Source organism: Miniopterus schreibersii (assembly GCF_964146895.1).
Source record: "Miniopterus schreibersii genome assembly, chromosome: 5".
Classification (NCBI taxonomy): Eukaryota; Metazoa; Chordata; class Mammalia; order Chiroptera; family Miniopteridae; genus Miniopterus; species Miniopterus schreibersii.
The window spans coordinates 35,553,446-35,576,809 of record NC_138106.1 but is presented as its reverse complement, the minus strand read 5'-3'; the positions used below and the strand labels follow the sequence as shown (position 1 = coordinate 35,576,809).

The 23,364-nt window shown below is 43.4% G+C and overlaps 1 protein-coding gene across 1 annotated transcript in view; it reads left to right on the top strand.

The window, feature by feature from the left end:
* Positions 1 to 4,468: 4,468 nt before the first annotated feature.
* Positions 4,469 to 23,364, top strand: part of KLHL6 (kelch like family member 6) — a gene marked incomplete at both ends in the record, with an annotated part of 37,718 nt that continues 18,822 nt past the window's right edge. The window contains 2 exons of the mRNA XM_081138038.1: positions 4,469 to 4,761; positions 19,768 to 19,933. Of these exons, the coding sequence (XP_080994164.1) occupies positions 4,469 to 4,761; positions 19,768 to 19,933 (459 nt within the window). The remainder of the gene's footprint in view (positions 4,762 to 19,767; positions 19,934 to 23,364) is intronic.

Here is a 23,364-nt window from a genome sequence, read left to right as displayed (position 1 = left end):
AATATCCAGATATCAGTTAGTGCCATTGAAGATGGCTAGTATTGTTTTTACAAATCCAACACTAGGTATTTCTGGGAAATGCCAGTCTGGAGTTTTCTTTTTGCTTTTTAGTTCCTAAATTTTCACTAAACACTATTACTTCTATAATGATAAACATATAACACTACCCCTTGCCCCCAACCAGAAACAATTTAAGTAGATTTCAAATATACATTAAAGTAAAAAGGATATAAGAAATATTACTAATTTTACCACCCAGAGATAACCACAGTTTAACATTTTTGATAGGTATGTATCTAAGATAGTGTTTCTCAAAGAGGGTGATTTTGCCACCTGGGGGACATTTGGCAGTGTCTGGAGACATTTTTTTATTATCACAACTGAGGGAAGATGCTACTTGTATCTGGTGGAGAGTGGCTAAGGGTGCTGCTAAACATCCCACAGTGTTCAGGACAGCTCCTTCTTCCCCAACAGAGTTATTTAGTAGTTAGTAGCTCCATGGTTGGGAAACCCTGATCTAGGATTTACGTATGGTTTTGGTTTGAATTTACAAAAATGGTACCAAACCTATGTATCACTCTGTAATCTGAACGTGTAATCTTTCTTCAGGCAGAGAAGGGAACAGACAGTCTAGGCAAAGGGAATAAATACATTTCAAAGACAAGAAGACTCAGAGCATATTTGGAAATAAAGCATGTAGTAGTAAAATCACGGTTGCAGAATACATCGTTGCAGTTGAGAACCAGGCTTTGGAGTGAACAAATGGGATTTGAAGCTTAACTCCATCTCTTTGGATCAAGGGGCTGAGTAAGAGCAAAGATGAGATAGGGGCTTAACAAGCCATTAATCCTCTATTAGCCTCAGTTTCCACAGATTTAAGTTGAGGAACAATGACACCTACTTCAAAGGATTATTGTAAGCATTAAAAGAGGTAATGGTTGGCAAACCTCTTGCATCTGGTAGCTGTTCAATAAATGGTGACTATTGTTACTATTATTACTGCTACCTTTTTATTGTCAAAGCATAGATATAGGAAATGACAAATATATATAAGTGTATAGCTTAGTGAATTATTATAAGGCACACCCCTCCCCCCCTTGTAAACACCATATAGCTCAACTTTACACTCATGTATGTAATGTGTGCTATACTATTATTTTAAATATATTTGGTGGAAGAATAATGATAGTTTGGGATGGAGAGACAGTGTGTTACAGTAGTTTTTTTTCTTTTGTTTCCATTTGGTATATTACCACTTGGTATATTTATTTAAGTTGTCTTTTAAATATCTGAGTAAAGTTTTATCTTACATTTAGGTGGGAAAGGGTGGGAAGCCCTTAGCGGATGAGTGGGTCACTACTATGGGCACCTGGAGCTCAGCACTCTGGGAGTCCTTTGACAGACAGTGTAGAACACGCTTCATTGTCCCACCAAGAGACAAGGAAGCTAGTCTATTTATCTAGCAACTCTTGGCCCTCATTTGAAGGTCAGTCTTGAGGCATTAACTCTCCAGTCCTTCTGGTGAGCAGACATTCTCTTGTAGCTGGAGAAAGTTCTCAGAGTGATGCTTTTGAGTGTTGGGAACTGTCTGTGGGTGAACTCCAGGGTGGGCTAAAGGGATATGGGCACGACACTGATATTTTGTGCTACTATTATGTGACTTGATCTGCTTTCCTGTCTCTGAATAGAAGACCATAGTACTTAACTGCACTGGATTACTGGGAAGATTAAGTGCATTAGAGTTTATAAAGTGCCTCTCGTAGTTCCTGGAGCATAGTTGTTGCTCAAGAAATGATCGTTTTGTAGCAATAAGGTAACATGAGGGAAGAGTGGCTCTTCCTTTGTGGCTGACTTAAGACTTGTTTCTATCATTATAACTTATATTAGAGAAGACAGTTGACTAGAGTTAGAGGGGCAATCTATGGCCTTAGGAATTGTGAGCTTTTCCTTGAGTGAAGCTACCCACTTGTGTGGGGACAGAATCTATTCCTTACAAGCATCATAAAGTCAACTAGCTTAGTAAGATATAATTAAATTGTTTTCTCAGTAATAAAGCTTTTGCCAATGGCTTGTACATATTGTTGCCTGGTAGGGAAAATAAAGCTTTCACGGAACAGTTATTTTGCCTGTAGCTATAAAGGATATTTACCAGTTCATGCTGAATCTTAGAGCATATCCAGGTTGACATAAATGTTCATCTAAATGTGTTTTTTTACCTTTGTGCTAAAATATAATTGTAGGTATTATTATACCATAGGCATGTGCTTGCTTACTAGGAAATGGAAAGTTGTGGGGAAGGTAATATTTACCTGCTTGCATCAGGGGATGGGATGGGTGGGCTTGGAAGGCATGTGGAAAATAGTAAGTGAACTTGGTGAACAGTATTCATGATGAATAAAGAATTGAGCTTTATTTTAAATTTTGTTTTATTTGGGATGACTGGGGTGGAGTTGAATATGGCCAATGTTGTTTACAACGTGAGTTCCCTCCAGCCAAGACCTGCAGGGAGAGTTAGGGTTGTGCATGTCGGTGTGGCAGGCACAGGAGGTTAACTGCACACCAGCCTTTCCCTCTCTTCTGTGCTAACAGACCCTGATTTTGTTCTTGGGGAAGGTGGACTAGTCTCAGTGGATGAATCAAGTTTGGTTCAAGCCAATCATCCTATTAGATCTATTAGATCTTGGGGAAGATGGACTAGTCTCAGTGGACCAATCAAGTTTGATTCAAGACAATCATGGTATTGCATTTATATTTCCTGGTGTTTGGTATGAGGTGGCCAAGTGGCCTAGAAGTCCGATGGGGATTTTAGGAAATATTTTCTCTCTGGTAAAAAGAGAGTGATGGAGGAGAAGAGGCCTGCTCTTTTACTTCTCCATATTGTATTGGGGTTGTATGAAGACATGGCGTTCGGTACTGTGGCAGCTCTTATGTGACCATGAGGGGACATCTCCATCACATTGAGAGTGACAGAATGGAAAGATGAAAAAAACTTGTGTCCTTGATGCGTCACTAAGTTTCTGGATCAACCTGGGACTACACATCTCTGGTTTCTTATAATGTGAGACCCACTTTTATTATTATTATTATTATTATTATTATTATTATCATTATTATTATTTGTTAATCCTCACCCAAGGATATTTTTTTCCATTGCTTTTCAGAGAGAGTGGCAGGGAGGGAGGAAGGGGGAGAGAGAGAAACATTGATGTGAGAGATGTGAGAGAGACACATCGATTGGTTGTCTCCCGACTGGGGTGGGGAGAACTTGCAACCCAGGTATGTACCCTTGACCGGGAATCAAATCCCGGACCCTTTGGTCTATGGGCCGACGCTCTAACCACTGAGCAAAATTGTCCAAGGTGTGAGACCCACTTTTGATGAGATACTCTGTTTTTGATGTGCAAAGCATTTTGATTGACAGAGCTCTAGATAAAGAACAAGTCTGGAAGAATATCAAAGACTCTGATTTTGAGAGTAAGTATCTGTGGGAGAGAAGAAGAGCTGAGGCAGAATCGGCACTCCTGGAGAGGGCTCAGTCACCACTGACCGGGACATTGAGAGGATCAGGACTCCTGCTGATCAGGAGACCTGGTAGTGCTCCCCACTTCCAGAAGGTGAATGAGAGCAGGAGTGAGACAGAGGAGGCCACTTTGGCAGGCACTGGGATGGTGCAGCCATGGCAGGCAGTCCTTACAGTTCTCTCCATGGGAGGCTCTGGAGTTAATGTCAACATGATGTTACAGCTCTGAGAGCCTGATGGTGGTGGTAGAGGAAAGACACTTACCCTGATTGGTCTTCTAAGAGAGAAGACCCTGGGGATGGAGTTTCTAGAGACCATTTCTTCTATGTCCCCCATATATGAAATAATAGACATTTGGAAAGTGGGTTGGGGAACCTTGATATTTGCCGTGGCATTGTTTTCCCCTGAGCAGGGAGAAAGACAAAGACAGAAGAGGTGCAGTGCTGATAGAAATGAGAATGTCAGAGACAAGCATGTTTTCCAAGGTTCCCAAGGGACTGTGTGGGGGCTCACTGCAGGGCCTCAGACTCCTGGCAGGATGGAAGGGGAGGTTTGTAGAGTGCCCCTGTCCATCCCGTCACTGACAACTTCAGTTACAGAAGCACCAGGAGTGTGAATGTAACAACCAGAACTAGAGGCTTCCTGCTTACGGATATGGGGGGGAGGTAGACCAAAATAACTGCACAACAGTAATAGCAGACTCTAAGAAGCCACCCCTTCTCTCCCGGAGCCCCTTCCTACACACCCCATCTAAGTAATTTCTAATCTGGTGAATATTCACAGAAAGAAGAACAGAAGTTATGGCGTTTGTAGTAACAGGATGAGAAAGTGCGAGACTTCCTGTTATGTGTGTGTGACAGCTGGTGATAAGTGGAGGGCCCTGCACAGGAAATCCGCTCAGCTTCTGCAATGTGACCTGCCTGAAACTTGGGCGCTCCTCCAGTCTGGATGTTGATGGCAGGACAAGGGGGCGTCTGGACTATGGGCGACGTGGTAGAGAAGAGTTTGGAAGGGCCCCTGGCACCTCCTACAGATCAACCCTCCCAGAAAAGGGGAGACCTGGTAGAAATCTTAAACGAGGACAAGGCAAAGTTTGACGACACGGGACTCTCCTTAATTCTGCAGAATGGCCTGGAGACCCTCCGAGTGGAAAACGCTCTAACAGATGTCATCTTGTGTGTGGACATTCAGGAATTCTCCTGCCACCGCGTGGTGCTTGCTGCAGCCAGCAACTACTTCAGGTCAGCACGCCTAAGACCAGAGTCGAATTGGGTGCAAGTAGCCAGGAATCTCTGTATTGATGTGAGAGCCCAGTCGAACGAGCTGGCTCTTGAGTTTGTGGTTTGTATATCTATTTAGGCTTGTGTGTCTAGTCAAGATGCAAGAAAGGGAGCTATTCAACCTTAGGTTTTAGGATTTAAGCCGCATTAAAACAGAGATTGGTATTATTTAAAAGCAATGTTTATATATTTTGATAAATCTTCTGTGTGATATGTCCTTGTTCCAAAGGACGGAAAATTACTGAAGTCACGGGGATTTTTCCCCTCTGGTTTGACTAGTGTGTTAGAAACATGATGTTGTCTTTGTTCACCAATAAGGTAGAGAAAAGGATGTGGCCCCTCTTTTGCAGTTTTCAAATGACTTGCTGAAAATTAAGGTTTTCTGTTCGTGCTGAGGGGGTGCGTGAGAAGGGAAGCTGTTAAAAAGGTGCTTCAGAGGCGAGAGGCTCCCAGTTACAACAGGCTCGGAGGCCTGGGTTCCATCCCACTCTGCCCCTGCCTGACCGCGGGGCTTTATGCAAGTCACTCAGTGCTCCGAGTTACTGTTTTGTCATCTGTAAGATGGAAATAATGATGACTGCCTTTCAGGATTGTTGTGATAATTAAATATGAGAGGGGTAAAGGTCTCACACACTGCCTAGCATAGTGGAGATGCTCACTGTATCTTTGTTTAAATTCATCACCTCATTTTGCTTGGTGCAGCGAAGAACCATTGCAAACGCCTCAGGTAGGAATGTGGGAGACTCAGGGGCCCGGTGAATACAGCTGGAGATGCTAAGTGGCAGACAGACATAGCTACCAGATTTTATTTTTGCAACAGCACAGTGAAGGGTGCTGATATGCCCTTTTACAGAGGAGGAAATGGAAACCTAATATTACAAGTCCAGTCATTGCTAGAACAGGGATCAAGCACATTCTGGAAATTCTTGTTTTTACTGCAATACAAACTGCCACTACATTTGGGGCTTCATTCCACAGGAAGTATATACAAGGTAAAGCACAGGCACAGCCATAAAGGTGGGTTGACATGATAAACACATTACTTACTCCACCAGTATGGACCATATGCTTTCACATCGATCTCAACCCTGTTCAGGAGTGAATGAAAGTCAACTTGGCTCAGTGTCTTGAGAACTCATTTTTAGATTTATTATTTCTGTTTTGAGTCACTAGAAAACAGCTATCATGAAATGTATACCCAATTAGTAGTGTCATTAGTGGCTCCTCCCAGGTATGGATCAGGACTGCCGGCTGTGTGCTCTAGAGTACATCACTGACTTCTCTGATCCTTGGGTTTCTCATCCTAAACAGATGATGTGTGGGCTCAGTCCTTCCAATCCTGCTCCTGTGGGCTACTTAGGGAAGGAAAGTCTCTGCCAGTCCTCGGAGGAGGCAGTGGCAAGGAGAAGCTGGAGGCGCCCATGTGGCGCATGTTTCTGCCTGTGGCTGAAGGGTGTCTTCCAAAACTGCCTGATCATGAAGGGAAATTCATACTAATCTTTTCTTCAGAACAGTGACTTTTGACTCTTACCTTGGTATATCCAAGATTGTCCTCTTCTCATGAACACATTAATCCTGGAGACAGGACTCCTTTTCCCGGTGCTACTATTAATAAAAACTTCTGTTGTTGAGCACTCACTGTGGCCTAGGCTCTGTGCCCCCCATGTCACATACAACCCTGTCCCACAACAACCCTGGGATGCAGGGAATTTCATCCCCATTTACAGATGAGCAACCAAAGTCTGAGTGTCTCAGTTAACAAAGTGGCCAAGAGGGATTTATTTGAACCAAGACTGACCTTAACTCTGACATTGTCTCACTGGGTGTCTTGCTTTGTTTCTAAGATTTTGAAAAGGGTTGAGAGCTAAGTTCCCTTTATGCTCAGGCTTTGGAAGGGCAGAGAGTCTGCTCTGTCTGAGAGGCTCTGACTCAGCCCTCTGAGCTTAGGAGGGCCTGGAAGCTGCTTGTAAAATTATGTAGGTTTTTAATAAATCTTTATTCATTGAGAACATAAATATTTCCCACTAAGTGATTGAACCATGTTTTATTTAACCAGTCACCTACTGACAGGCGTTTGGACTGTTTTTAATCCTTTGCTTTTACAGACAGTGTTGTAATGAAAAATCTTATGTATATGTCATTTCATAAGCACGCAAGAGTGTCTGGCTGCTTCTCTACAAGAGGGCTTGCTGAGTCAAAGAGAAATACATCTGCAGTTTTAGTGGATACTACCTGATTCTCCTTGATGGGGGTTCCCCACTGCCTTGCCAAAAGAGGATGGCTCCAAACTTGGATTTTTCCCAATTTGATTGATGAGAAACAGTACCTCAATTTAGTTTTAATTTGCATTTCTCTTATTTTAAATAAGGCCTGAAGTTCTTTTTCTGTGAGCTATCTCTTCATAGCCTTTCAAATTTTCATGTATATTTTTAAAAATTAAAATTTAGTTTTATCAAAGTATTATATGCAAATAATTATCGGAGTCAAATAGTATTCAAAGACTTAATATGAAAAACAAAAATTTATCTTCACCTCATCTACTCTTCAGTGTTGCTCACAGGAGCCCACCTTTTTCAATGTTTAGATTTTTCTTCTGATATTATATTTCTACAAAATATAAGCACCCTGCTCTTTCTTGATTTCTCAGTGTTAAACATTTGTGAATTTCTAGTATTTCTGATAAGGACTTATACCTAACTCTCTTACTGCATACTCAACTATACCTAACTCTCATCCTACATACTTTCCTTCTCTATAATTTCTCAATATAATGTTATCACATTAAAAAAAAAATAAATTTGTATAAAGAGTTTACATTATGTCCATGAAAACATTGTTTCCTGTGGAGCCAAATTGTGTGATATGATATTTCCTTTCTTGTAAACTCTTTGCTTTTTCTGAAATTAATAATTCACTTTTCCATTTGCTTTGGGCATATCTTCTGCTCACAGCCTCTCCATAATAATCTTTCATGTGGTCCAATGCAGCAGAAAATGCACCAGTTCCATTGCTCCCCAGAATCTTCCTCACTTCCATCAACCTATACATGTTTTCTGGACCTGCAGCCCAGTTATTGTCTAGCTGCATATGAAAACCATGGTGGCTATACACAAGGATTATATTAGTAACTCAGACAATGTAGTTCCCTTTGAGGGCCTGTTTAAAAGTTTTGAGTGGAATGAGGAAGTTTGGAAATATGTAGAGCTGAGACTGAGAAAAGGGTGAGGGTGACTGAAGCTTCGAAAGTTGCTCAGAACATATATTAAATGTCAAACAGCCAAATGTCAAGGAGTCCAAACATTTTCATGGCAGAAAAATTGAGGGGAGTGGAGATTTAACAATCATATTAATGTTTTAAAAATTTTATAAGACCACTGGTGTCTTTACTACTAGTAAAGCTGTCATTTGTGCTATGTTGGGCAGGTCCCCACATCAAAGTCATTGGAAGGGGTTGTTCATCTTGCATAGTGAGCCCACCTCCCAAAGGATCTCCATGTGAACCAGTGGTTCTTGCTATTTGGTGCGGGGAGTAACTCACTGACGAAGATGGCACACTCCACAAATGATGTTGACCACGTTGTGATTTCCAGGGCTGGCAGAGGGAGGGAGCCCTGGCGATAAAGGGAGGGTCATCAGGCGTCTCTCAGTCTTACTGATGACTGGCCCCTCCTATATAAATATAAAAGCTTCCAGGCCGAGTCTGAGTCAACAGTAAGCTCCTTTGTTGCGGCCGATGCCGAAATCCCTGCCTGGGCTTGGCCCCTACCTTGCACCTCAGTACCTCAGTCTTTGGGTCTGGTTCCCTGAGGTCATGATAAGGAGACTTTGACTTCTTGCTACAAAAATCAAACATGAAGCCAACAATGGGAGGGTTATTGTGGACACAATCTATTAATCATTATTATATATTAACCAATTACTGGATGGCAGGGACGTGGGTGAGAGGCTGCTCTTAAGCTATGTTTAGATGTTGTAATCCTTTTGCTTTTTCTCCATAATGTGTAAAGTGTCTAAAAAGGAGCCAGCAAGTGTAGGTGATAGAATGAGTGCCAAGGAAACAAGTATGAGGAGAGGCCATTTGGGTCTGGATTAAAAACCTAGATCATGGCAGAAGTGTTGAGGATTGCTGCTTCCACAATTGGTACACCTGGTAAACTCTAGTGAACTATTGCTTGTACTTCTAGCATTGAGCTCTGTATTTTATACTTTTTTTTTTTTTAATCCTCACCAGAGGATATTTTTCCATTGCTTTTTAGAGAGAGAGAGAGGGAGAGAGAGAGAAGCATCGATGCGAGAGAGACACATTGATTAGTTGCTTCCTGCACGTACCCAGACCAGGGTTAGGGATCGAGCCTGCAACTGAGGTATGTGCCCTTGGCTGGAATCGAACCCAAGACCCTTCAGTCTATGGGTCGATGCTCTAACCACCAAGCCAAACTCGTTAGGGCTGTATTTTATACTTTTAATATTGTCCTTTTGGCAGAACCACTATGATGGTTAATATTTAGGCACTATAGATCTATAATCCCTTATCTGTCTTCCAATCCTAAAACAGCTCTGTTTGGTGGGTGTTTCTGCCCCAGGGTAGAAGTGCAATCAAGTCCTTTGAATTTTCAATAAAATGTTATCTCTGTCATCTCCATTTCTTGTGTCTAGGGCATGTGAGTCTTCTTTCAATTAAATCAGAAAGCCTAATCTTCTTCTGTTTTGAATAACGTACCATGCAGTTTTCAACTAAAACACAACAGAGAAATACTTTCATTATTAACATACCAAGTTCTGAACTTTATCCCTGGATCAAGGACATAGATGTGAAACTGTCCCTGCATGGACATGCCTTTACAGAACTAGATTCTAATGTGGTAAACATCAAATGGTTCATGGGAAGAACTGGCCCCATGCAGAACATCTGCGTTTTTGATAAAACTGCCTTGGAGCTCACTATTCATCACATTGCTCAATGTTCTATATTAGTCAGCATTCTTTTGGTTGTAAGGGATAGGAACTCAAGTTAAATCAGCTTAGGCAAAAGAGGAAGGTATTTGGCCACATAACGAAATCATAGGAAGGGCCAGGATGCAGCAGAGCCCAGGGGGAAGAGGAACCAGGGCCTTGAATGCAATCAGAGGGCTTTCTCTCTACCTTCACTCAGCTTCTCTCTCAGGTGGCATTTCTCAGATGGGTCTGCCACACATTTGGGAGGTTTGCCTATTGGCAGCTCTGAGACTTTGGTTCCAGAGAGAAACTGAAGGGCTAGCTTCAGTTTGAAAAGCCCCGGGAAAGACTCTCATTGACCCAGCTCCATTCAATTACCCAATCCAAGACCAATCACTGTGTCAGGGAGGTGGGGCACAATGACCAGCCCAGTTTGGTTTAGGAGTCCACCTTTGGCGAAAGACCTGAGGGTGTGTGTGCATGCCACTTGAACCAGAGCATTTCCCAGAAGGGGAAGGCACTGGACAAAAGGAAAATAAATGTTCATTAAAGAGGGATAGCAAATCCTGGATTATTTTCTTTTATTAGCCAATTTATTGTACTTCTGTTTTTGGGTCGGCTGTCGGGAAGCTCATTGCATTGGTTTTTCTTAGCCTAGGTTTCAGTGTTATACTCTCTTCCTACTTTAATTACTTATTTCTTATCTTCTTATTTTTGTAGCTATTGTTTTGTATTTTATCATACCTCTGCTTCGTTAGTATAAGCCATCTTAAGTTCTTTTGGAGAAACCTTTTCTGTATACAGGTAAGTCTCCCTTGCTGTGAAAGAATATTATTTAGGCAACCTAAACATTCTATGTAACTGAGGGTAGACATTCTTTTATTACATTACACTTTTGTGGAAAGCTTTAAGGAGACAATAATTACAGGATTGCTGATACTGCTCTGACTTTAAAACACAATCAAAACAAAAGTTGCATCATAGCTCTTTCTGATGGGCTATAAAGATTAGCCACCAACAGGTTTACATATAATGACTCAAGTCCAGGGACAAGTAAGAGCAGACTGGCATTCAAGAGATCAAGCTGTGTTATGTAGAGTAAGCCCAGGCTTGTAAGGGGCTGGATATCAAGGGTATTTTGGTGTTGAGGGAATTAGGGGAGGGGCAGATGTCCATTGAATAATTCGTGGAAGGTGGGGTTAATGGATACAACACACACACACACACACACACACACACACACACACACACGACAAAGAGGATTGAGATTAGGAAATTTAGCAGAGTTCTAGGTGATTGGCAGTATCCTCAAAGCTCAGGATGGCAGGAGATGTATGTCTCATTAGCAAATGAACTGGAGATGGAGAGTGAGAGGATGTTTAGTAATTGCTATGAAAACCTACACTCCTCCCACACTTCTTCAGTGTACCACCAGGAATTTGTAGGCCTTTCATTGAGGAACACTGGATCATATAACCTCTCTTCAGGTGCAAATATCTGGGTGGAGGGAACGACACAAAATATTAATCTTTTGGTATTGTAGTGTTGATTGGGGTTAGCAAAATTCCATTTATCTATTCATTCATGTATTTATTCATTTGACACAAATTTATTAAGTGCCTGCTCTATGCCAGGCACTAAGTCTACAAAGATGAATGAGTTATGGTTTCCTCTTGACCTTGAAATCACAGTCACTTAGCGGAGGACAGGTAAATCAATGTTTCAGTAAAAAGTGATAAGTGCTATGATGAAGCTCTGCTTATTAAATCAGACTGTAGAGAAAGCAGTCAGAGAAGGATTCCTGAGAGAGGTAATAGCCTAGCAGAGTTTTAAAGGATGAGTAGGCAGTGGCCAGAGACCAAGTGAGGGGGAGAAGGAAGGTAGCATTCCAGGCAAAAGGAAACACATCTGGGAAGGTATCATGCAACGGAAGCATGGGAACCACAGGCAGAAGAGTAGGGTTGAAGTAAAGGATATGCTTGGACCAATATAGTCGAGAGGTGGGCAGGGTCAGATCATGAAAGATTTTGTTGGGCCAAGATGAAGAGTTTGAAAGGTATCTTATAGGCAGTGGGAAGCCATGGAAGAATTTACAAGCAGGAAAGCAGTCCGAGATCTCTGTTAAAATTATTAGAAGTTCTGTCTGGGAGGACCAATAGGAAATAAAGACATTATGGTGCAAAGCATAGTGAATGTAGCAGGGTCTGAATTTCAGCCCAGACTCCGGCCCTGGCCTGGGCAACCCTGAGTGCGGGCCAACTTGGTGGCTGCTTCTTCACCTCTTGCTTTAAAACTCCTCTCCATCCCTGGCTGCAGGACCTTCTTTCTTCCTCCCCTTTCCTTCTGGATGAAAAAACAGGCCTGGCAGTCCAGATTCCTCCGTGGTAGCTGGTAGAGCGATAAGTCAGAAACATGTATCACAATGGGGTAATGCCTGTGACTGGGAAGGCTTCAACATTTGAATACTTGGGGGTGAGGACTGGGACCAGTGCCAGTTCACATGTTTCTAGGTGGTCAGACTCGGTATTATCGTAAAAATCTCTAAGCAGAGGCTGATCTTTGACTTCTGGATAATGACATGGAGGTCATAAGGGAACCAGCGTGGGGTTCTGGGAGGCTGGGGTGAAAATAACTGGGAAAAGAGGGTGCTAGGGAGCCTCCGGGGCAACAGCCTGATCAGGATGTGGCAGTAGGCAGTAAGCACAATGCTGACCCTGCTCCCTGCCCAGTGGGAAGTGAGAATCAGACCAGACATCACAGAAGAGGGCTGTGAGGGAAGTGGCATTTTGTTACGGGAAGCCAGGTTTCATCTCCGGCAAGGAGGTGGAAGACGCACAAAAGCAAATTAAGATGAAGAGCAGCTCTTGTTTTGTAATTAAAATCTCAGGCAGAAGGGCTTAGGATAAACATCCAGAGCTTGGGGTTCCAATGAAGAGAATCACTAGATAATACCCTCCGCTCCATGTCACTCAACCTTGGAGCTCTCATTATTTATTCTCATGGTAGTTAGAGGAAAAAAATGTGTGATTGGAGAGTGTGGGGTAAAATAAGCAAATCCACTTGGCCTATTTGAAGTACAGGATTGTGTTGCATAGGTAGTTTCCCATCCATCCATCCGTCCGTCCGTCCGTCCGTCCGTCCGTCCGTCCGTCCATCCATCCATCCATCCATCCATCCAGCAAACATTGTCTACTGTGGGCCAGTAAATAAGAATTAAGAGAGAAGTAAAATACAACCCTTGCCCTTAAGATTCTTAATAATATAATAGAGGAGAAGACACATTAAAAATAGACCCAAGAGAGTGTATGTAGAAAGCCTCTCTGGAGCCCAGCGGTGTTGATGTAAGCAGAGGCACACATTGGAAACTGCTAATAGTTGGGTGTAGCTACTCATTGGATGGGAAGGGGACAGACCAGACTGTGAAGGGCTTTGTATGCCAATGTTGAGAGTATTTTAACATTTCTTTTCCTGGCAATTTTTAGATAATCTTCTTTGGCATTTGGGCACATTTGTTATTTAGGGTTTCTCTTGTCAGATGTGTCAGTCAGGATTATACATTGCAAATGGAAGAAATTCAGATCAAACTGGTTCAAGCATTAAAAAAAATTGTTTGCTCACATAATTTAAAAGTCCAGGAGTATTGGTTTCAGACCTAATTGGATCCTTGTGCTCAAATAATGTCATCAGGACTCAGTTTCTCTCTCTCAGTATCTCTTGGCTCTACTTTTCTTTGATTGATTTCTCTCCCAGGGAGGGTCCTCACACATGGAGGCTGGAAGAGCTCCAGCAGCTCCAGACTTTTATTTCTCTGAGCTCAGCAATCCCAATGGGAAGACAGCTTTCCTTTCTCAATAATTCCAGAGAAAGTTCTAAAATTGGCTTCACATGGATCAGCTTCTTCCTGCGCCCATTCGTGAACCAATCACTTTGGCTTGGGAGGCATAATATGTGACTTGGACCATGCTTATCCATGGTCTAAGAAGTGGGGCCAGCTCCATCTAAATTTCCCAGACTTATATTGGAGGAGGGATAGTTCCCAAAGGAAAATGTGAGTGCTCCTACTAAAACAATGAGGAAAGATGTTGGGAAGGCAAAACAAGAGGTGCCCATTATATCTTTACAGCTGAATCATTGCTGAATCCTGGCCACAGGCTTTGTTGTGTTTGATGTTCTATCCTGACTGATCTTGCAGGATAGAACAAGCCCTCTTTCTCTCCTAAACTTGGATAAGCTGAGTTACATGGCGTGCTGAGGCCTCAGCAATGGGCCAGTGGTGCAGGGAGGGACTCCGGCTCTATAGGAACATGGCTGGAGTTCTGGTCCCCACAGGGTGCATGTGCAGTGTCCTTGAGGAATGGTGAAGTTGGGCAAGGAGCTTGGCAGAAGGCAATTCTTTTGAGGTATGATGATGTTTAGAGTCAGATGGGGCCAGCTCTGGAGTTCCAGCTCCTCTCTCAGTTTGGAGCAAAGACTCAGCAACTGGAGTTCAAGGAGCTGACTGCAGGCCCTGGAGAGAGATGGCAGAGTGCTGTTAGTCATGTCTCTGGAGTGGAAAGAGAGGTGGCCATGAACCCCTAAACCTTTCTCTGAAGGCACCCCTCCAAGGTGGGATGTGCATGTGCACAGCAGGTAAGAACAGAGAATTGCAGTTACTAATAAGGCTTTGGCATAGCACTCTGTTTCAGAACTCCTAGTTCTAATGAATTATGTTACTTGACTATAAGCTGCAAGGCCTGTCTATGGAGCTAAACTAGAGAAAGACTAAGAGGCCAGGACAAGGTCTGCATCCATATGAGTCCCCTCCTTCCCCCAATTTGAGATGGAGCCTTAGGCCTTGTGAAATTCTAAGAGTGAATTTCAGAAGATAAAAGGGACAACCCACAGGGAAGCAAGGCCTTCAAGGACATGTCTATCCATGGTCAGTTGTTTCCTTGACCTGGACATTTGTCTAATCCCCTCATTCTCAGGGTGAGCCAAGGGGCCCCTGTGCTAGGAAGTGAGGTGACCTCTCTCTAGGGCAATGGTTTTTTAAAAAATATATCTTTATTGATTTCAGAAAGAGGAAGGGAGAGGAAGAGAGAGAGATAGAAACATCAATGATGAGAGAGTTGTCATTGATTGACTGCCTCTTGCATTCCCCCAACTGGGGATCTAGCCCGCAACCCAGGCATGTGTCCTGACCAGGAATTGAACGACAATCTCCTGGATCCTAGGTCAATGCTCAACCACTGAGCCATGCCCAGCTGGGCTAGGGCAATGGTTCTTAAACTTTGGTTTGCAAATGGGTTATGAGTGGGGTTTCTGTGAGCTTAATAAAATTCATAGTCCCAGCTTTTAGCTTAGAGGTGCTGGGGATCATAGATGGTGAGGTCAGTCCATACTCGGTCATGTTTACATCTGTTGACTCCTTGCTTTCTTTGCAGTGAAAACCCCTTTGATCCACCACATTAGGTTTACAACCAATAATTCTTTCTTAACAATAGTGTTCATTAAGCAGCATATTAATGAATTATTTTTTTTTAACCATTTGCATACATAAGGAGAGATATTCTTAAGTAGAATTTAACTCAGTTTGTAACCAGTGTTACAGCCACTGCAGAGCAGAATATGTCACTGATGCAGAAGAGTTAGTTCTTCCTCCAAGCCCTTCATCATCCCAGAGGTTTTTAGGACTGTGGTGGGGTTAGAGGTAAAGGAGGCAGAAAGTTCAGAGGCAGGCGTGGAGGCCTGGGGAGGATGAGCCCCAGGGCATTTGAGCTGGGTGAAAAATTCTGAACTGGTGCCATTTAGGAACTGCAGGAGCATGTAGAACTCATCAAAGTGTGAGTGTGTCTTCTTCAAGATCCAGGCCTTGGACCTAAGGGTGCGATGCAAGCTCTCTGTGGGGGTGGAGGGCACATAGGCAGGCCTTCTCAGTCTTATCCTTCAGAGGGTCTTTGCTCATTTTTGGAGGTGCAGATTCCTTTCAAAAACAAACCCCTAGGGGCTAGGAAAGACAAGTTAGTTCATTCGTTCATTCATTCATTCATTCATTCACTTATTCATTTTCTCCCAAAATATTTACTGAGTCCCTACTAGGTTACAGGCACTGTTCTAAACCCCAGTGATACAGTGGTGAGCGTGGCACTGGTGTCTTCTCTTGGCTCACATTCTGGTGGGAGACAAGAATTAAACTAGTTAACAAACAGATGTGTAATGCAATTTCAAGTTATGGCAGGGTTACAAAGGAGATAAAGATGTTAGGGAGTGACTATTTAGATTGGGGACAGTGGCAATGATATCTGAACAGAGGCCTGAATAAGGTAAAAAGTGAGGCCTGCAGAGATCAGAGGGGCGTGTGGCCCAGGCAATCTTTGGGGCTTAGGGATGCCTTCATGGCTGTTGTGGGAGATAAACTCACTCACCCAAGCTCTATTTTGGGGTCTGAGCTAACTCATTGCTGAAGTATTGGGCAATTGGTTCCCTGCTGTGAGACTGTTTCTACTGTAAAATGATTATTTTAATAGTTACCTCTGTTTTATAAGAGTCTCATGAGAATTGGTCAGTGTCTGGCTAGAAATAATTTTTAACATTTATCTTTATTGTTGAAAGTATTACAGATGTCCCCCCCCCATCGACCCCTTTTACCCTACATCTACCCCTCACCCCAGGCCTTCACCACACTATTGCCTGTGTCCATGGGTTATGCATATTTGCATATAAATTCTTGGTTAGTTTCTCTCCACCCACCCACGCATCCCCGCCTCCCCTCTGAGATTCGTCATTTAGAAAGTATTTTTTATTGCACAAAATTTTTACTTATCGTATGTATAAGCTAAGGGGAAAATGGTTAGCAACTAATCTAGCTGTGTTCTCAGAGAGCAAAGTTTGGTCTGGTTCACTCAGTGCTAGCACTCAGTTGACCCCTTAAAGATGGCCTTGAACTCCTGCTGATTTTCTTGGTTTCATGTCCTGTTGAGCTCCAGACTAAGAGCCCAAAGTCCTAGGTTCCCGTCCCCATTTTATTGCTGACAACCTGTAATTTCTTTAACAATTCTCTTAACTTCTACCTCAGGCTATAATCTATAAAATGGGTGTAATATTCAAAGAAGATGATGTTGTTTTCCCTATGAAGGGCTATAGACATAAATGTAAAATATTATTGTTATTAAAGTGAAACCTAAGGGTGGCCCACCTTGCCCAGGTCATGTACATCTCATGGGGTCCCAACTTTGCCAAAGTGTTTCCGTGGATCTCCTGGGAGAACAGCAGAGGCCCCAGAGTTTGGTCTATGAGAAATACATAGATTTCCCCTTAGTTTCCCCTTACCTATGTTCGGCATGGTGGCTGTGGCCTAGGAGAGTGTATTTAAGTGGCATAAAATCAGTGAAAATGCCTCAGAAGAGAGCAGAGAAATGCTCTTTGGGAGCAAAGCAGGCAAGAGAGCTCCAGAGAGCTCTTTAGGGCACTTCCTTCCTCTCTCTTCTATTGAGCTCCTATGTGCCAGGCACCGCGCTAAGGTCTCTAGATCCATTTGTGTGCAGCCTGAACCTAACACTACTCTGGATGGGTGGTGGACGGCAGTGCGACTGACATGCATGTACTGGCCTAGACTTGGGCGTCGAGGGTTGCAAGCCAGAATGTGGTTGGCCCGCCTACCCCAAGACCTTCCCATCAGCCTGCCAGGAATCCTCTCATCTGGTCCGAAATGCCTTCCATTAGTGAGTGATGGGTGTGTTGTCTTATTTATTCTTCCCAACAGCTCTCTGGGGTAGGGACTATGAACCATGTCACAGAGGAGGAAACTGAGGTTTGCTCACTTGTACAAAGTCATGCAATGAGCTAGCATCAGAGCCGAGAGCAGACCACAGCGCCCCTCTCTCCCTGCTAACAGCCAGTGCTGCAGTCTTCTCTCCACCCTCCGAGGCTCCCGGAGCCCCCTTGCTTGTGCACACGCACACTCATGCACTGAAAGCCAGAAGTGCTGAGAATTCACCTCTTCCTGGGGTGGCCCACAACGAAGGCTGCCGGCTGGCTGGTGGTGAAATAGCACAGCCCAGCTTCTTTGGCTCTTGTCGAAACAGCTCTGGAGAGTATTCTTCAGCGGTTCCCAGCAGGATTGGGCTAAAATGACTTTCTATACAATGTTCGCCTTGCCTTTTCTCTTCCTCTCCTCCGCCCTATGTCTCCCCCTCCATGCCCCTAAAGCATCACTAGCTCACAAAGGTTGGCTCCTGGGGGATGCAGACACCCAGTTAGGCATGGGCTGAGCTGGGGCAGGATGTTCTTCAGTGACTGATTCCAAGACAGAATTCAGAAGCTGTGTCTGGGTGACAGCCCGATCAAGAGTCCAGATGATCCCAGTGATTGTGCCACATAGGAGATACATAGGCTTCGTTTAAGAACCCTTCAAAGTGCAAGGCACTGAATTAGACAATTTACATACCTACCACATTTAACATTAAAACAACTCTCCATTAGACTTTTTCAGTTTTCATTGGAATTTTTGAGATTATATAGATTCAACAAAATTCACCTTCCACTAATCTTAAAATCACATTCTAGGTGTAGTAGCATTTCTAAATTTCACCTTGGTGGCACTCTGGTGATATGTTGCCCCAGTTACAGGAAGCTTCATCTGACCTCGTCATCACTGCCCACCCTTCCGTGCTAAATGTCCTGTTGTTCATATACTCATGTACGTGGCATTGATGTGGGCGATGTTCACTTTACCATCTGAGATGATTGCAGATCTGGGTGACCCAACACCAGAGCTCAGGACTGGTGCTCTAGAGCTGCACTGTCTAATAGAGTAGCCACTAACCCTTAGAAGGACTATACTAAGCATTTGTATTATGGCCGGTCTGAATTGAGATGTATTTTAAGTATAAAATATACATGAAGGATATTGAAGACAGTATGAAAAAAAGAATAAATTATCTCATTAATAATTTAAAAATATTTGTTGCATGTTGAAATGATGATATTTGATGTGCATTGGGTTAAATAATGTTATCTCTTTTTACTTTGAAAAAATTAAATTACTAGAAAATTTAAAATGCCACACATGGCTCTCATTATGTTTGTATTGGGCCGTGCCACTCTAGAAACTCAAACAAAGGAGGCTTACGGAGTGAGCTTGTCCAGCGCCTCCCAGGAAGCAGGCTGAGCTGGGAAGAAATTGTGTGGTTGCTTTGATGGCAGGGTTCTTTATGGAATCAGGAGGCAGCAAGGTGAGTCCTACGTGACATCACTTTACAAGGTGTGTGCTTCTGCAGACAGCTCTGTGCTCCTCTGGCCAAGAGGATTATGGCTGAAGAGAGTGGCTAGTAAGTCGGTCATCGGTCCCAATGACATCACTGCTCCTCTGGCTCCAGGCTAGGATTTGTTAATGTTGCAGAATTCACAGTTGTTCCTTTTTTTCATATTGTCATATTCTGTGAAAGGAAGAGAGAAGGAAAGAAAGAAGAGGAGGGAGGAGAGAAGGGTAGGAGGATTCCTGTTGATAAGGACAGAGGGAACCTGAGGGAGAAGATCTCATTGGCTAAAACAAAAGGTTCAAAAGTCAGCTAGTGAAGTAATTTGAACTGATGAATGATTTCCAGAGGTAAATAGGTGTGGGGAAGGGAGAAGGCGCAGGGCTTAGGGGCATAATCCCCTTCGTTGGGATGGGAGTCCCAGTTTTAGGAAGCACATTCCATCAGCAGGGCTCTGCTTTGCGACCTTCCCATTTCAGCGACATGGCTGGAAGATAATGGAACCTGTTCCCATAATTTTAGAGGCCAGAAGTCTAAGATCATGTTGCTCGCACAGTCAGTTTCTGTGAGGACTCTCCCTGGCTTATTAATGGCCACTGTGTGCTCACATGGCAGAGAGAGAGGCTTTGGTCTCTCTGTCTCCTTCTGATAATGACACCAATCCTATTAAATTAGGATCCCATACTCATGGCTTCACCTGACTGTTCCATGGGACAGAACTGTCAAATGAAGGACGCCTTTAAGTCCTAGAACCAGTGGTCACCATAGGACTCACCTCTTCACGTCTCTCTTCCAGGGCGATGTTCTGCAACGACTTAAAGGAAAAGTATGAGAAGAGGATCATTATCAAAGGGGTCGACGCCGAGACCATGCACACGCTCCTGGACTACACCTACACCAGCAAGGCCCTGATCACCAAGCAGAATGTCCAGCGGGTCCTGGAGGCTGCTAACCTCTTCCAGGTGTGTGGACAAGCAGGCTCAGCGCTCGCCTCCGCAGCAGGGGAAAACATGGTTTCCCAGAGACCTGCCTGGACCGGCTCCCAGGCCTGTACCTAGGACACACACACACATAATTAGCTGGGCCTGTGCTTACTTGAAAGTCAGAAGAATGCTTCTTTGGAAATTTCCTGAGAGATGGTGAGATGAGGCAGTGACTCTTTAATGAGATGAAACCAGGGGAACTTGGTGCCTAGTACCTACACTTGGTTCCTGGCTCTAGGATCAATGACTATAATTTATAGAAGCCTAATTGGAGCCACGGTTTTATACTTAACTTCTAATCTTTAGCACAGCTTTATGGGTGGGGAAAGTAAAGCACACAGAGGATAAGTGACAAGGCTATGATTTGAGCCCTGGGCCTTTTGAGCCCAGAGGCCACATGCCTGCCACCATACCATGAAGTCTCTTGAGGAGGAGTGTCTAGATTCTGGGGAAAGCAGAACCTTGACTGGTCAGCACTTAGTGGTGGGTGTGAAAGAAGAGCACTTCTCATGAGGGGTATTACAGAAGATGAGCGAGAGAGCCCTCAGAACGAAGTTTCATTGTTGGCATTCAACTGTTGGTTTCAATCCAATTATAATAATTATATTTAATTCATAGAATAATTGGACCTACAGATTATGTCAATTGTATCCACAGTTATCACAGGGGTCCTATCCCAAGTTACCAACTTTGCCTGGTCTAAGGTTACACTTTGAATTTAGTTCCATTGGATTACAACAGAGATTGTCTTACTGAAGATGATGTTATTTACGATAAATCCAGGGATAGGCCAGGTCAGATCTTGGCCATGGTCTGGGTGGCACCCTCTTGGATCATCACTAGGTCAGTAATTGAGGGGAACAGAAAACAAAATCTGAGAAGGCAAGGAATAAGGTGCCCAGGGTCAAGACCACGGGCAATGGGATTATCTTTGTTGAGGCTGGCAACTGTGCAGGACTTACGAAGTCTAGCAAGGAACAAAGAGTGGAAAGAGAGAGCAAAATCAACCATAAAACAGCACTGATGAATTCTGAGGAATGGGTTGCTGCAGGGTCAGCCAATTTTCTTGTCTCCTTTACCTCAGGGAACTTTAAAGATACAGAGCAAATTACTTCTAGAAAGGCTGGTCACATTTTACCTGGTGGTGTCTCCAAGTCAGTTACCACCCACAGCCCCAGCCCCAGCCCCTCACCTGCTCTCTGTCCTTACCTGCTTACACACTCAGGCTTAGTGACTGTTAGGGAAACACCCCTCATTATGTGGAGGGAGGGGCTCAGCAACTTCATGCTCAGCACCTCCATTTCATCGCCTCTACCCACCACTCCAACAATCTAACTTCAGGGAAATTCCTCCCATGTCATGGAGAGGCCCCTATCTAGTACAGCTTTTATGCTTTATCTGAACCTTCCATTAAAAGGCAGCATTCCCCCTCTGCACCGCCTCTCCCCAAATGGTCAATAACTTTGAGCAGAATCACCACATTCACAATTATTCAATCCAGCCACAGCAGCCGTTGTAATCTTCATGCTAATCTCCTTTCCTGGGGCCCAGAGAGGATTGTTGACATCTAAAGATGGACAGTAATAATAGTAATAGCATTTATTGCTTCACGTATAGTGTCTGACACCAAAGTAGATGCTCAATGAATACACATTTTATTGAACACTTACTCTGTGCCTTGAGTGACAAAGTTGGGGCTAGCCAGGTCTCCTGTTTTCCCACTGGTTGAAAGGAGGTCCTGTATGATAGGCTAAGGAAACAGATATTTTTTTTCAAATGTAGGTTTTGTTTTTTGTTTTGTTTTTTTAAAAATATGTTTTTATTGATTTCAGAGAGAGGAAGGGGGAGGGAGAGAGAGATAGAAACATCAATGATGAGAGAGTCATTGATCAGCAGCCTCCTGCATGCCCCCTGCTGGGGATCAAGCCCAAAACCCAGGCATGTGCCCTGACAGGGAATTGAACCGCCATCTCCTGGATCCTAGGCTGACGCTCAACCGCTGAGCTATGCCCAGCCGGGCTTGAATACCCTTTTGATGATTTGATCCTTGGCTGTTCAGTCATCCTTAAGACCGAGGCCTTAATATGCTGGTTTGAAGCTTGCTGCACATGGACCAGGGGGAGAGGCTAGTAGACGAGTGAGTTTTACCAGGGTTGTGAGGTGACCTGCCAGTTTTTTAAATTGGAGATCCTTAAGTGTCAATATCTGTCGGACTGTTCCTAGGATTGTTCAGTTTCTCCAGATAAGGATCTTCAGCCTCTTGCCTAGGGGTTATAAGATAGCTACATGTATCCTAGACTGAGTGCGTAAGTGTGGGTGTGTGTGCAGATCTTTACTTAACCCCCTTATTTTAAGTAAGATATTCTCATGCATCTTCCTTAGTTTCTGGTGTTCCAGAGTCTAGAGCCTCTCTGATGTGGTTTCTCCAGAGGCTAAGTCTTCTCTCCAGTGGGAGTGAGAGTGGGAGATGTTAGATTGCAAGAGGTGAGGAGGAGGACCCGGAGGCATAACCTCTTAACCCAAAACCCTGTTATCAGCCCCCACCTACCCTGGCCTTCCTGGTTCCTTGGGATTTTAAGATTCCTGCTTTTTTGGGTTCTGAGGGGCGAACTTGTTCCTCAGTAGGCACTTGGTGTTGTGATGTGACCTTTCTCCTCTCAGCAAAGTCACTTACCAGTCTTCATGGCCTGTGGTTTGGGGTTACTGGTGTCTCCTGGTTTCACTGAGGATGGAGTTTATGCTTCTGTTTCTTGTTCTTCTTTCAGTTTTGGGTGATTTTTCGAGAGGCTATGAGAACTCTCTAGATAGGAAACCCTGTGATCTTTCACAATAATGGTGCAAATATTTTCCATTGGTCATTTAACTCATAGCTTTAGTTACAGATTTTTTTATGTAGAAAAGTTTACAACTAAACTAGTATTGAGTTTAATCTATTGATTGTTTCCTTGATGATTTGTGCCTTGGTGTGCGTTTTTAAAAAGATCTTTCCCATTGCTTGATTACATACTTAATCACTCATAATTTTATTTAGTTTTGTTACACCTACAGCTTTGATATTTAATCTTTTATGTATCTGGAAATTATTTTGGTATAAAGCTATTTTCTCTTCTTTGTCTCCTTCCTCTTCTTCTTTTCATTTTCTCCCAAGTGGTGAGCTTCTGTGGAGAGTTTAGGTTTGATGAGAGGGGTGGGAGAGGAAGACAGAGACTTAGATTTTTTGAGCCTCTTTTTCTCATTTGTAAAATTACGACAATAATAATACCTGCCTTCTCAGGGAGAGTTATTATGAAGATTAAATGAGGTGATATTTGCAAATTACCTGGTATGTAATAGATGTTAAATAGAAGTTTATTTCCATCATTTGTGAATTAATTTTAACCTTACTTTGGACAGTTTTTTGCCTTGGATTA